This window comes from Pseudorca crassidens, chromosome 2 (genome assembly GCF_039906515.1).
Source record: "Pseudorca crassidens isolate mPseCra1 chromosome 2, mPseCra1.hap1, whole genome shotgun sequence".
Taxonomy (NCBI): domain Eukaryota; kingdom Metazoa; phylum Chordata; class Mammalia; order Artiodactyla; family Delphinidae; genus Pseudorca; species Pseudorca crassidens.
In genome coordinates, this window is record NC_090297.1 from 1,185,621 (window position 1) to 1,198,203 (window position 12,583).

At 58.4% G+C, this 12,583-nt stretch overlaps 1 protein-coding gene across 2 annotated transcripts in view; it reads right to left on the minus strand.

The window, feature by feature from the left end:
* Positions 1–621: 621 nt before the first annotated feature.
* The window catches only part of MORN1 (MORN repeat containing 1), a 28,019-nt gene continuing 16,057 nt past the window's right edge, over positions 622–12,583 (minus strand). Inside the window, exons 6-7 of one of the 2 annotated variants that reach the window (XM_067717767.1) lie at positions 1,801–1,888; positions 622–1,036 (exon numbers count right to left, since the gene is read on the minus strand). In XM_067717767.1, the coding sequence (XP_067573868.1) occupies positions 627–1,036; positions 1,801–1,888 (498 nt within the window). In that variant the 3' untranslated portion in view covers positions 622–626. Of the gene's footprint in view, positions 1,037–1,800; positions 1,889–7,579; positions 8,808–12,583 lie in introns of those variants that run through there. The other variant, XR_010938706.1, reaches the window with a different exon arrangement.

Here is a 12,583-nt window from a genome sequence, read left to right on the forward strand (position 1 = left end):
GCCTTTAAAAAGAAAACGTGCTGATTCTGAGGCTTCGAGAAACGGCTTGCGGGGGCTCCAGCTGCCAGGCACCTGGGAGCAGGTGGGCCGGGGGGCGGGATCCGGGGAGGCCGCGTGACGCGCCCTCTTCCCCGCACTGCTCTCCGGGAACCAGGCCCTGACGGGGCGGTGCGAGCACACACTTGCACACACACGAGCGTGCACACAACTCACACGGCCTCATTCGCACACAGGACTCAGCCACACGGGAAACACTCTCACCCGTGCACAGGCCCTCCACGCTCTGGTGCACACGCACACTCACACCCGTGTGCAGACGCTCACCTGGGGTCTGCACTCACACGCGCATTCACAGGCCCACGAGTGTAGCCCCTCAGGCCCGGGGCGACCCCTCCTGGTGGCGCCCTGCCAGTCCAGCCCCCTCCTCCGCATCACGCTGTCCTGACTCTGCCCCGCCCGTGGGGGCCCCAGGCCAGGCCTCCAGGACAGCAGCGGCCCCCAAGCAAGCCCCTCCCCGGTGCCTTCGGCACGAGCTTCCTGACGGTGGCCGGGTCCTGGCCCCTCGCCCAGGGACCCTGGACAAGTCAGGGGGCCTGACTCGCCTCCCGCCCTCAACAGTCTCCAGGCTAGAGCTGCTCCTGACCCGTAGAGGCGAGACCCCAGTGCCCTGCCAGCCGGGCCGTGGCCGCACCGACCAGCGCCTCAGCCGTTGCGGGAGCCTGACCCCAGCGTGGTGCCCTGGGCTGTCCCCCTGGACGGAAGCCCGCAGGCAGCGTTGGGGCTGACACAGGAAGGCCACAGGCTCGGTGACCTGTGAGGTGACACGGGGGCAGAAACTGTGCCCAGGAGAGCCCCTGGGGCAAGGCTGCAGACAGGCGCGGGCTCTGACCACAGAAGACGGGGAGCCCCATGGGCGGCGCCCACGTGGGCGGCAGAAGGGCTGACGCGGGGTCCCGGGCGCGGGGCGAGGCAGGAGCTGCCCCCACTGATGCTGGAAGCTGCCAGCAGCCACTGGTCGGGTTTGCTTCTTGGTCCCCTGTCAGAACGTAAAGTTAAAATCAATAAGCCACCGTCCCTGGCTGGTCTGGTGGCTCTAAGGGGTCTGGGGCCCAGCCAGCAGATGGCCTGGACCCCCAAGGTCATAGGGAAAGAGCCCACCTCGCCCGCCCGGCAGGACGTCCTCACCTCGAGGCCACGACGGGGGCTGAAGGGGGTGGGCCAGGCCGGTTGCCCGCCGTGCGGTCCCCCCTAAGGACACGTGTGCACCCAGTGCGAGCGTCCACGGGGGTGCAGATCTGCCGCCATGCCAGACCTCGGCTGCACTGGGAGCCTGGGTGCCACCCCACCTCCCTCTGCTCTCCACCCTGTGGGTCCCACCAAATGGCGCCAGAGATCCGCTGCCGGGCCAAAGGGCGTGGGGCATCCGAGGCAGCGCAGGGGCTCTCCCGCTGGTTGTGCCCTGGGGGTCGCGGGACACTGGGAGGGGCTGGTGTCCTCTTGCCCGGCCCCAGACCCACAGCCATCCATGGGAAGGAGGAGCCAGCGGGGGCTCCCACTGGAACCACCCTGGGGGTCAGGCCCCCACCACCCTGCTGACCGGCCCCTCCTCCTCCCTGGGGCTCCCAGGCCACAGGGCCACCACAGGGCCAGAGGGCCCAGTGTCCAGGAGAGCCACCAGGGAGGGCACCCCCTGAGGCCCCGGCTCCCAGGAGCTGTGGTCTCGGGGTCCTGCGGATCCCGACCCCTCACCCTCCTGACGCTTGGTTCCGGGCAGACATCCCCCCTCACATCTGAGCTCACCTCCATCATTACCCACGGCGTTGGCCCTGGAAGCAACGCGGTATCTTTTTATATTTCTCTGGGACGTTTCCTCTAGCTGGGATGGTTCCTAGACAAGAAGTTTTTAGCACAAATTTTCCTTTAAAAGTACGGATCTTTCATACTATTCCGCCATAATTAACCGCAGACAATATTAAAACGTGTTATCACCCCAAGAGGCAATGAAATTTCCGGAAGTTCTGCGACACGTTCTGTCACCTCTACTGGCAAGACTGGATCAGCAGCAAAGGGCACCTTGATTTTTAAAATCATCTTATAATTATGATGATTCTTCCTAGAGCCCATCTGATGAATACTCAAGACCATTGTTCAACAGTGAAAAAGAGGAACCACTCAGACCAATTGGAAACATTTCCTGGGAGGGTTTTGTGCATTAAAAAAAAAAAAGCAAGCAATCCGAGGTTCTCCCTCACTGCGATGGCTTTTTTAGGTTCCCAAATCCAATTTACAGGCTCAGCCAGGCTGACAATGTCCGACTCGCAATTACCAGCACCTGCATTAGGATTCAATGGGTTTAAATTACCGGGGTGGGGGGGGGCAAGGCAGACACCCCACTGACAACAATTAACATAAAAGGGTTCTATCGTTTAAAGCTGTGGGTGGGAATTACAAAAGGTTAAGAGACTAAATATAAAAAATTTTTTGAATATAAAATCAGTGTGCTTTGTTACTAAAATCTGGGTGCTATAATTTAACCAAAATAGGGTTTAGAATATCAGGCGATAGCCATGTCGATGAAATCCTCTTTTCTTCTCAACGGAAAGCAAATCGTCTATTCAAAAGTTAAAAACAATGGAACAACTGAGATATTTCCTATCAACAAAATAATAAACTAGAGTTTGAATTACACGTTACTGACATTAGGCCTTGGGAAAGAGAAGGCATTTTCTCTCCTCCTTTTACTTATTTGTATAATTAGAAGCCAAGTTTTTAGAGGGTCCACTTTCTTAACTGCCCACCAGATGCGGGAGGGAAGATGCCGACCTGCCGTCCTTGAGAACCTGGCCCGGGCTGGGGGCGGGGTGAGGGCCGAGCCCCCGGGTAGGTGCTCGGGAGGCCTGGGTGAGGCCGGGCGGAGGGGGGCTGAGAGCCCTGAGTGGGGGTGACTCCCAGGGGCCCGTCCTTTGTGCACAGGCCTCGGCTCCAGGCGCCCAAGGTTCTGAACCTGCGACTGAGGGGCCACATCCCCTCTGTCCAGGAAAGTCTGGGGGCGGAGCGCGGGGCACGGGGTGCCAGGCGCCTGTAGCTGCTGCCGCCTGCTGGGGCCCGTGTTCACGCACCCCGGGCTGTCGGCACGATTCTCAGAACAGGCTGGAACTGGAAAATTGCTTCAAAATGTAAGACGACTCGGGCTCTGCTCTAACTTCAAGTCGGCCTCAGCCACGATGCTTCTGCTCCGGGCCTCCTTCCCTCCCTCCTGTCCTGGGGCAGCCCGACCTCCAGCCTCCGGGAGACCCCTAACTGCTCCGAGGTTTGAACCCGACTTCGTGCTCCAGCGGCGGGGGTGGGGTGGCCTCCCCCACTCGCAGCGGCTCCCCACCTGCCACACCCAGCGCTACCTCTAGGAGCAGGCCTGCAGGCGCCATGTGCCAGGTCCCGCTGGCCCGACCCGTGGCCGGGCCCCCAGCTCTGCCTTCACCCACCGGGGCCTCGGCTCAGGGCCCGGGGCACTGCCTCCTGTCAGTGAGTGAACCCCATGGCAGGAGGGCAGGGCAGGGCCGGGGGGGCAGCTCCGGACCCCCAGCCCTCAGCCCCAGCCAGCCTGCCCCATCTGGCGGGCCGCCCACTCCCTGGGGGGCCTCATTAGCTCCCGAGGCTGCGACACCCTCACGGCGCCCGTTGGTCTAAAAGAATCAGCATCTTCACTACCAGCCTGTTTTACCAAACCCATCAATCACGACCTTACAGTCCTGTCGCGGGGCTGCAGGGTGAGGTCACAGGGCGGGCAGGGGTCACGGACGGGGCCTGCTTCCTAAAAGGAGACGGGAGGGGGGGCACCGGCACGGAGGTGGCAGGAGGCCAGGATCCTTGCCCGCAGGCTGCTTCCCGCTCAGCTGGTGCCCAGCAGGGGCCGGCAGTGCAGCGTGATGACACGGTGTCTGACTCGGGCTTCCAAACCGCTTGGCAGACGGCTGGGTGACCACCCTCCCCTCCTCTGATGGCAGAGCCGGGTCCGAGCTGGCAAATCGCGTTGCTTGTCTCCGTATGGCCTGGTGTGGACACGTAACCAAGCTCTGGCCAATGAGGTGTAAGCGGCAGTGGGAGTGATTCCCCCGGGAAGCTGCTTAGAAGCGAAGGGCCCCTCGCTCCTTATGCTCCCCCCTTCCTGCTAGCTGGAATAGGGGCATGATGCCCGGTGCTTGTGCAGCCCTCGAGGACCACGAGGGGGTGCACAGAGTAGCAGAACAGGAAACAGAAGTGGGAGTCCCTGGCAATCAGGGATGTCGCCCCTGCCTCTGAACTTACGTGAGCAGCAAACGTCGATGGAGTTGGAGCCACGGCTGTGTTGAGAGAAGCAGCGAAGCCTCGCTGTTAGCGTGTGGTCTGCCCAGAAAGAAGCCAAACGCAGCAGGCACGCGGTGAGCTCCGTGCCCTGAGTCAGCTGGAGAGACGGGCGACCACGGTGGAGCTGCCCGGTGAGGGCAAGGGGCCCAGGGACAAGGCCTCGGCGAGAGCCGTCCTGTGTCTGGCTCTGTGGCACGCGTCGGTCATGGCAGGCATTCAATAGCGCCCGCGACTCTGGGCCGAGAGGGAAGCCGGACGTTTCACTGGACTCCTCTGCGCGGGGGTCCCTGTAATTCGCTTCAGTAGAAACTGTCACCTCAGAGATTTTCTGGCCCAAGTTTATCTCAGGACTTGTGCTGAATTATCTTTCGATCTGAAACCCTCTGGGTCTCTTCGAGACCTGTCCGCGTGGGGATCCTGGCTGAGGCTGGTGCCCCGAGGGCGCGTTCCCCAGGCTTCCCAGGGTCCACGGCGATGCCCCCGCCCTTGGACTCAGCAGGGGCCGCCTTCTGCCTCCGCGTCCTGCACCTCACGGCCCTCGCGCAAGTTAGCACACAGGCAGAGACAGCCACCCGAGCCCCTCAGGCCCCGTGCTGGCTGGAGAAAGGGCCACAGCCGTGCCGGGGTGAGTGTGAGAGGGACGGGTTTATCTCTCTGGTTCTGAGAATACAGAAGTTCACTCTTACGAGGAAAGGACCCCTGGTTTTTGATCCCGGTACATGTGGGCCTGCCCCAGAACTCCGCACTCTGCTTTCCTTTAGGATGAGGGATAAATAAAACTTAAAGAAAAGATATCTGTCCCCATATAGTCATAGAATAAGCCATTGTATTAGAATTAGAAAAGGCTTGGGACTTCCTTGGTGTTCCAGTGGTTAAGACTGTGCTCGCAGTACAGGGGGCCAGGGTTCGATCCCTGGTCAGAGAACTAGACCCTGTGTGCCAAAACTAATAAATAAATAAATACATAAATACATAAATATTAAATAAATACATAAATATTAAAAAAAGAAGAAAGAGGGCTTCCCTGGTGGCGCAGTGGTTGGGAGTCCGCCTGCCGATGCAGGGGACGCGGGTTCGTGCCCCGGTCCGGGAGGATCCCACATGCCGCAGAGCGGCTGGGCCTGTGAGCCATGGCCGCTGAGCCTGCGCGTCCGGAGCCTGTGCTCCGCAACGGGAGAGGCCACAAGAGTGAGAGGCCCGCGTACCGCAAAAAAAAAAAAAAAAAGAAAACGCTTGCTCCCTCCCTAGCCCAGCAGCCCCGTGTCCCCCTCTGGCCACTTCGAGGCTTTGCTCTGCCCACCAGGGTCCCAGGTCCGACTGGGTGCCCCGCAGGCCTGCAGCCCAGGGTCTGCCTTCCTGCTGACGGGGTGCGGGGACCCGAGTTGAAGCCGTTTCCTCACTGGCGGCTGACCGCTCACCTCCTCACGGCAGGGCTGGAGCGTGCACCACAGGACAGACGGAGGACAGACAGACGCAGCGTGTTCACCACCCTGGGCCGACCTGGGCTCCCCGCAACACGTCCGAGGGGCTCGGGGGCAGGGCGAGTGTCATCGTGGGGGAGATGCTCTGCTGCAGCTGTGTCCGTGGGGGGAGACTTTCACCGGGAACGGTCCTGCGTGAACCCGCTCGCACGACGGGAAGCATCAGTGCTATAGGAGGAGCAAAAGCAGAAGGGAGCCCACCTCCCTGAGCTCTGGGCGGCGGGCCCTCTCCCTTCTCGGGGGCACTTTCCGGGTCAGACCCGAGACGGGGACGGAGTGGGGCGCAGGGGCTCCGTCAGCCGTCCTGGAGGTGGACGCTGTGACCACCTCATCTGGCAGAAGAGCAAACTGAAGCCCAGGGAGGGTCAGCTGGAAAATGATGGAGACTCCGGCCGGTCCCCAGATGCTCCTGCCGGGGACCCAGGGCCCTCCGACTTGGCGCCGAACACAGAAGGGTGACGGCCGGAACCCAGCGGGTCTGTGCCCCTCGGCTTCCCTATGGGGCACTTTCTACAGCTCAATGCCCATGCTGAGCTGCGCTGAGTCCAGCCCGCAGGCCCGCACTCGGCGACGCGGGGCTCGCATTCCGCATTGCACTGAGCCCTCCCAGCGGCTCTGAAAGCCCTCCCAGCGGAGGGCCTGGCGCCCAGTGAGGGCTTTTACACAGAAATACAAGCACATTCCCCGACGACAATGCAGCCACATTTGCTTCCATAAACTGAGGCGGAAGCAGAGATGGGGTCTCTGGCCAGGCTGGCCCCGCCTGCCCCGTGAGGGAGGCGCCCGGGGCTCAGTCTGGACGTGCCTCACCTCAGCACCGCACGGCCACCCTGTCTGGCTCGGCCCCGGACACAGCAAATCTGTGCCCCGCACCCACCTGGCGGCGCCCAGGGCTGGAATCCTAACTGGAGGGATGGGGGCCCCTTCAAGAGGCTGAGGAGAGGGACTTCCCTGGTGGCGCAGCGGTTAAGAATCCGCCTGCCAATGCAGGGGACACGGGTTCGAGCCCTGGTCCAGGAAGATCCCACATGCTGCGGAGCAACTCAGCCCGTGCACCACAACTACGGAGCCTGCGCTCTAGAGCCTGTGAGCCACAACTACTGAGCCTGCGTGCCACAACTACTGAAGCCTGTGTGCCTAGACCCCGTGCTCCACAACAAGCGAAGCCACCGCAATGAGAAATCCACGCACCGCGACGGAGACCCAGAGCAGCCAAAAGTGAGTAAATAAATAAAAATTTATTTAACAATAAAAAAAGAGGCTGAGGAGAGCATGAGGGCCCTAAACCGAAGTGTGCATGAGTCTGCCCGTCAGGGACCCCAGCCCCAGTTACCGGGCAGCCCTCACAGTGTCGAGGGCCCTGGGGACCAGGTGGGACCCCCAGCAGCTGATCGCTGACGCTCGGCCGGGACGCGCCCTCTGTTAACTCACATGCCCACTCTCCCCGAAGACGCGAGCCCTGGGTTTGCGGGAGGATTCGATCCCTGAGCATGAACTGCAGTGATTAAACCAACTCAGCCCGAGCTCTAGCACCAGCTTCCGGGAGTAATTCCAGAAAGACCCGTGGCGCAGCTAGGCCCACACTCCACGGAGCCAGGTCTCCCCTGCCCGGGTCTGGGGTGTGCGGGCTCTGCCCGACACCGGAGCCGCATCTCCACGAAGAACCTGGAGCCAAGCGCACACGGAGGTGCTGCCGGCCCTGTGCTCCAGGCAGGGTGGAGTCGGTCGGAAAACCAGGCGAACACGTGTGACCATCGGGCCCGCAAGGTCCCCACAGAGCTGGGGGTGACCCGGGGGGCCTGGGGGAGGGCTCCTACGCGGTGTCCTGTCCGGGCCGACACAGGCCTCCTGCTGGCAGCGGCCTTGGTGGGCTTGCCACCCTCTAGGGATAGCCCTGAACAGAAACAGCCCTGAGACCAGCGGCCCGGGGGCCTCACCCGCTGCCAGGCTCACAGGGGACGAACAAACTGACTTCACTCTGCGTTCATGGCAACGAGGGCTGTGCACGTGGACAGGCCAGGACAGCGGTGCAGTGGCCCGGACCACTCATCCCAGCCCACCCTGCCCCTCCCCCACCGGGGGCCCTGGGTCTGCACGGCGAGCACGTCCAGCAGCCCTGACGCCAGGCTGGCAGCCCCCAGCCTGCCTTTTAACCCATCGCCACGGTGACGCCCCTCGGAGCTGTCTGGGCTGTCTTCCTGGGACGCCCCGTGTCTCCCAGGTCCCCTGTTCTCAGGGATCGACTACACTTCCTCCTGCCCAGGTTCGGGGGCACCGCTGTCACCCCATGCATCCCTGAGCTTGCGCTGCCCACTGCTGACCCCTTGGTTAACCCCACGCACCGGGCAGGTCGCAGGGGTCTCCCCCGGGGAGTGGGGAGCTGGCATCCGCACTTCCCAGGGCAGCTCTGGGCTCCAGGTCTCTGGACTTGGGGCCGGACAGAGGGTAGGGGATGCACTGAGGAGGGAAGGACAGGGCTGGGCTCCGCTCCACATGGAGCTGGGTGACACCTGGCTGCGGGGACACGGGGATCCAGGGGCCGGTCCAGGTAGGAGGAAGGGCTGAGGTGGCCGCTCGGAGACCAGGGTGGTGGGAAGGAAGGGGGGGCAGGCAGGGTGTCTCGCCGCAGCCCTGGCCTCCCTGCCTCCCTGCCCTCTGCCTGGAACCCCCTCCCTGCCCGGACCCCACAGTCAGAAGGCGCCTTGGTTCCCCCTCCGCCAGACAGAGTGCGTCGTGACCCCAGTGCCCGCAGTGTCCTGGCGGGAGCAGGAGGGGTGCGGGAGGGGCTCGGGGGAGCAGAGTCGAGGAGGGACCCCTCCCCACCCTCATGGGTGTCGCGCGGGGTCACCCTTACTCACAACGGGGTCTGGATGGGTGTCTCTCTGTGACCATCGTCCACTTTGAAAAAGCTGACCTCCAAGTAGGCTGGGAGCTGCGTGTATCGGACGCCCGCGGAGATCTCCACCACCTGGCCGTCCTCACCTTCCCGAAGGAGAGAGAGGGGCTGCCGAGGGCTGCAGGGGCGGGGCGGCAGCACCTGGGTCCCCCCAGCCCCCCACTCCGGCCTCCGTGAGGAATGTCTGCGGCAGAGTGTCCAGGAGGAGCAGGGCGCTGCCAGGGGCCAAGAGCACGGGCACCTCGCCCTCCGCTCACCTTCCTGGGCCCACCACTCCTCTTGGCCCTCAGCCGACTGTCCACCCTCTGCCTACCCGCTCCATCCCGTCCTGGGAGTCCCCACCTGAGTCCAGCTCTGGGCCGCAGGGCACCTCTGTGCCTCTGGCCCTGACCGGTCCCTACTCTGGGAGGGCCTCTCCTTGCTGGCTGGCCTCAGGGCTTCACCGGCTACAGGCTCAGGGCCGTGGGCGACCGACTGAGCACACGGCCACCCAGCTCCCACCTCAGCCTGGGGGATGGGCTCCACCCACTCGCCTACATCCCCGAGGCACCCAGCACAGGCCAGGTCACACGCACTCGGGGGCTCGGGGTCAACAACGAGTGCTGACCAGCGCCAGGGAGGGCCCTGTGCAGCCTCGAGTTGCTGAGATCGTAAAAGGAGACACGCAGGGCAAACACCAGCACGTCGTGGACTTGGGGAGACAAGGAGCCAAGTGTAGAGACAACTGTGGTTTGATCAGCTTCTGGTTCTGGTCCAGAGGGCGTAACTGGGACCCACGGACCCTCCCACTCGGAGCAACCAAAGAGCAGATGAAACTGAATGAGACTGTGGTTTTCAAGACCTTGGACGTCAGGCAAGGACAGCAGTTCCCGAAGGATGGGAAACACACGACAGATTCCACAGTTGCCCAGTTCCTGCCCTGAGAGGACGTGCGGGGCTGGTACAGAGCGGGTCGGGTAGAGGCTGGTAGACAGGCCCACGCAGGAGCGGAGCAGAGGGGCACCTCAGGGTCAGTGCAGCACAGATCAGAGCATGAGTGAGGGGAGAACGAGAGGCCCCAGCAGGATGGGAGGCCTGCTCGTCCTGTCAGCCAGGCTGGAGAACTCAGAAGTCAGGGCATGTCGAGCAGAATTCTCAGTAATGGGGGGGTGACTGGTCTTAGACTGAGGCCCCCTGCAGACCCAACAAATCCAAAAACCAAGATCTGAGAGGATTAAACTGTCTCCAAGCAACTTAACTGCGCCCCAGAACATAGGTCAAGAATGTTTACAGGGACACAGGCGTCTCTAGCCCCCAAGGTAAAATTCAGAAGGTCCGACATCCAGTCAAAGATTACCAGGCAGAGAAGGCAGGAAAGTATGGCCCATAACAAGGAGGAAACTCAATCAAACTGACCCAGAACTGACACAGTGGAAAAGGACATCATTTTTTTTTTAAGTAGGTTTTTGGGTTTTTTTTGCATTAATTTATTTATTTTTGGCTGCGTTGCGTCTTCGTTGCTGTGCAGGTTTCTCTGTTGCGGCAAGCGGGGGCTGCTCTTCGTTGTGGTGCGTGGGCTTCTCATTGCGGTGGCTTCTCTTGTTGTGGAGCATGGGCTCTAGGCGTGTGGGCTTCAGTAGTTGTGGCATGTGAGCTCAGTAGTTGTGGCTTGTGGGCTCTAGAGCGCAGGCTCAGTAGTTGTGGCACATGGGCTTAGTTGCTCTGCGGCATGTGGGATCTTCCCGGACCAGGGATCGAACCCATGTCCCCTGCATTAGCAGGCAGATTCTTAACCACCGCGCCACCAGGGAAGTCCCGAAAAGGACGTTTTTGAAAGTTATTATTATAACTGTATTCGTGTGTTCAAAAGTTAAGTAGAGACACAGAAGATATAAAACAGAACAAAGGTGGGGCTTCCCTGGCGGTCCAGTGGTTAGGACTCCGTGCTTCCACTGCAGGGGGGTGCGGGTTCGATCCCTGGTGGGGGAACTAACATCCTGCGTGCCACACGGCCAAGAAAATGAATAAATAAATAAATAAAAATAAAAAAGAACAAAGTTTATTCTAGAGGTGAAAACCATGAGATGAAAAAACACACCGGATGTGATCAACAATAGATTAGATACTGCAGAAAAAAAGAGTTATGAACTTGAAAACACAGCTATGGAAATGATCCAGAATGAGACACTGTGAGAAAAAAGAAAAAAAGGAAGGGAGGGAGGGTGGGAAAGAGAATCCATGGACGGGGGGGCAGCCTGATACATGGAAAATTGGGGTCCCCAAAGTGGGAGCAGAGGCTACCCACTGCTTTGGGTCCCCCAGATGGGGGCAGAAAAATTATCAGAAGAAATAATGGCTGGAAAATTCCCAAATTTGATGAAAATTATAAACCCACAGATCCAAGAAGCTCAACAGATTCCAAGCACAAGAACCACGAAGACAACTACGTCATGTCGCATCACAATCAAATTATTCAAACCAGTGAAAAAGAGAAGACCTGAAACACAGCCAGAGCAAAAGGACATTTGTACAGGGACATGAAAGCAGATCTCTCAGAGAAAACAACGCAGACAAGGTGACACCACAAAGCTCACCTGGAAGATGAGCCAGAATCCTGTATGCGGTAACAATGTCTATCAAAAAGGAAAGCAAAATCAAGATGTACGAAAGCTGAGAGAATCCATCACCAGCAGACACATATGACAAGAAATGTTAAAAGTTAAGTCCTTTGGGCAGAAGGAAAATGGTAGCAGATGGAAATCTGGATCCATGGGAAGGAATGAGGACCAGAAATGGTAACTCAGCAGATGAGACGAACAGGTGAGACTTCCTTTTCTGTTTGTTAAATACTCTTTAAAAGATAAATGACTGTTTAAACAAAAATAATAACAATGTATCATAAAGTTTATTAGATACATGGATGTAAAATGTACTAAAACAATAGCATAAAGATTGGGATTGCAGAAGTCAGTTAATTAAATGACATAAAAATCCTAAATGTTTATGCTTCTAATAATAGAGCTTCAAAATACATGAAGCTAAAACTGATAGAAATGAAAGCAGAAATAGACAAAAACACAAGTATAATCAGAGATTTCAACATACCACTGTCAATAACTGATGGAACAAGCAGACAGAAAATCAGCAAGGATATAGCAAACTCGACAGCAGGGTCAACAAAATTCACCTGATTGACATTTATAGAATATGCCACCCAGTTCCACTCAGAAGCAGAATTCACACTCTTCTGAGCCATATTCTGAGCCATAAAACAAGTCTCAAAAAACTTAAAAGAATTCAAGACACACAAAGTATGACTCTAACCACATGGAATTAAGTTAGAATCAATAACAGAAAGATTTCTGGAAAATTCCCAAACACTTGGAAATGAAACAACACACTTCTAAATAACTCTTGGGTCCAAAAAGAACTCAAAAGGAAAATCAGGACGTATTTTGAATTGAATGAAAATGAAAGCACACCATGTCAGAATCTGTAGGATGCAGCTAAAGCAGTGTGAAGGGGGAAATTTCTAGCAATGAACTTCTATATTAGAAAAGAAAGGTCTGAAATAACGTCAGAAACTTTCCACCTTAGGAAGCTAAAAAAGGAGAGCAAATTAAACCCAAACTAAGCAGAAGCAAGGAAATAATGAGATCAAAATAGGAATTAATGGGACTTCCCTGGTGGCGCAGCGGTTAAGAATACACCTGCCAATGCAGGGGACACAGGTTCGAGCCCTTGTCCAGGAAGATCCCACATGCCGTGGAGCAACTAAGCCTGTGTGCCACGACTATGGAGCCTGTGCTCTAGAGCCTGCAAGCCACAACTACTGAGCCTGCGTGCCACAACTACTGAAGCCCGTGAGCCTAGAGCCCACGCT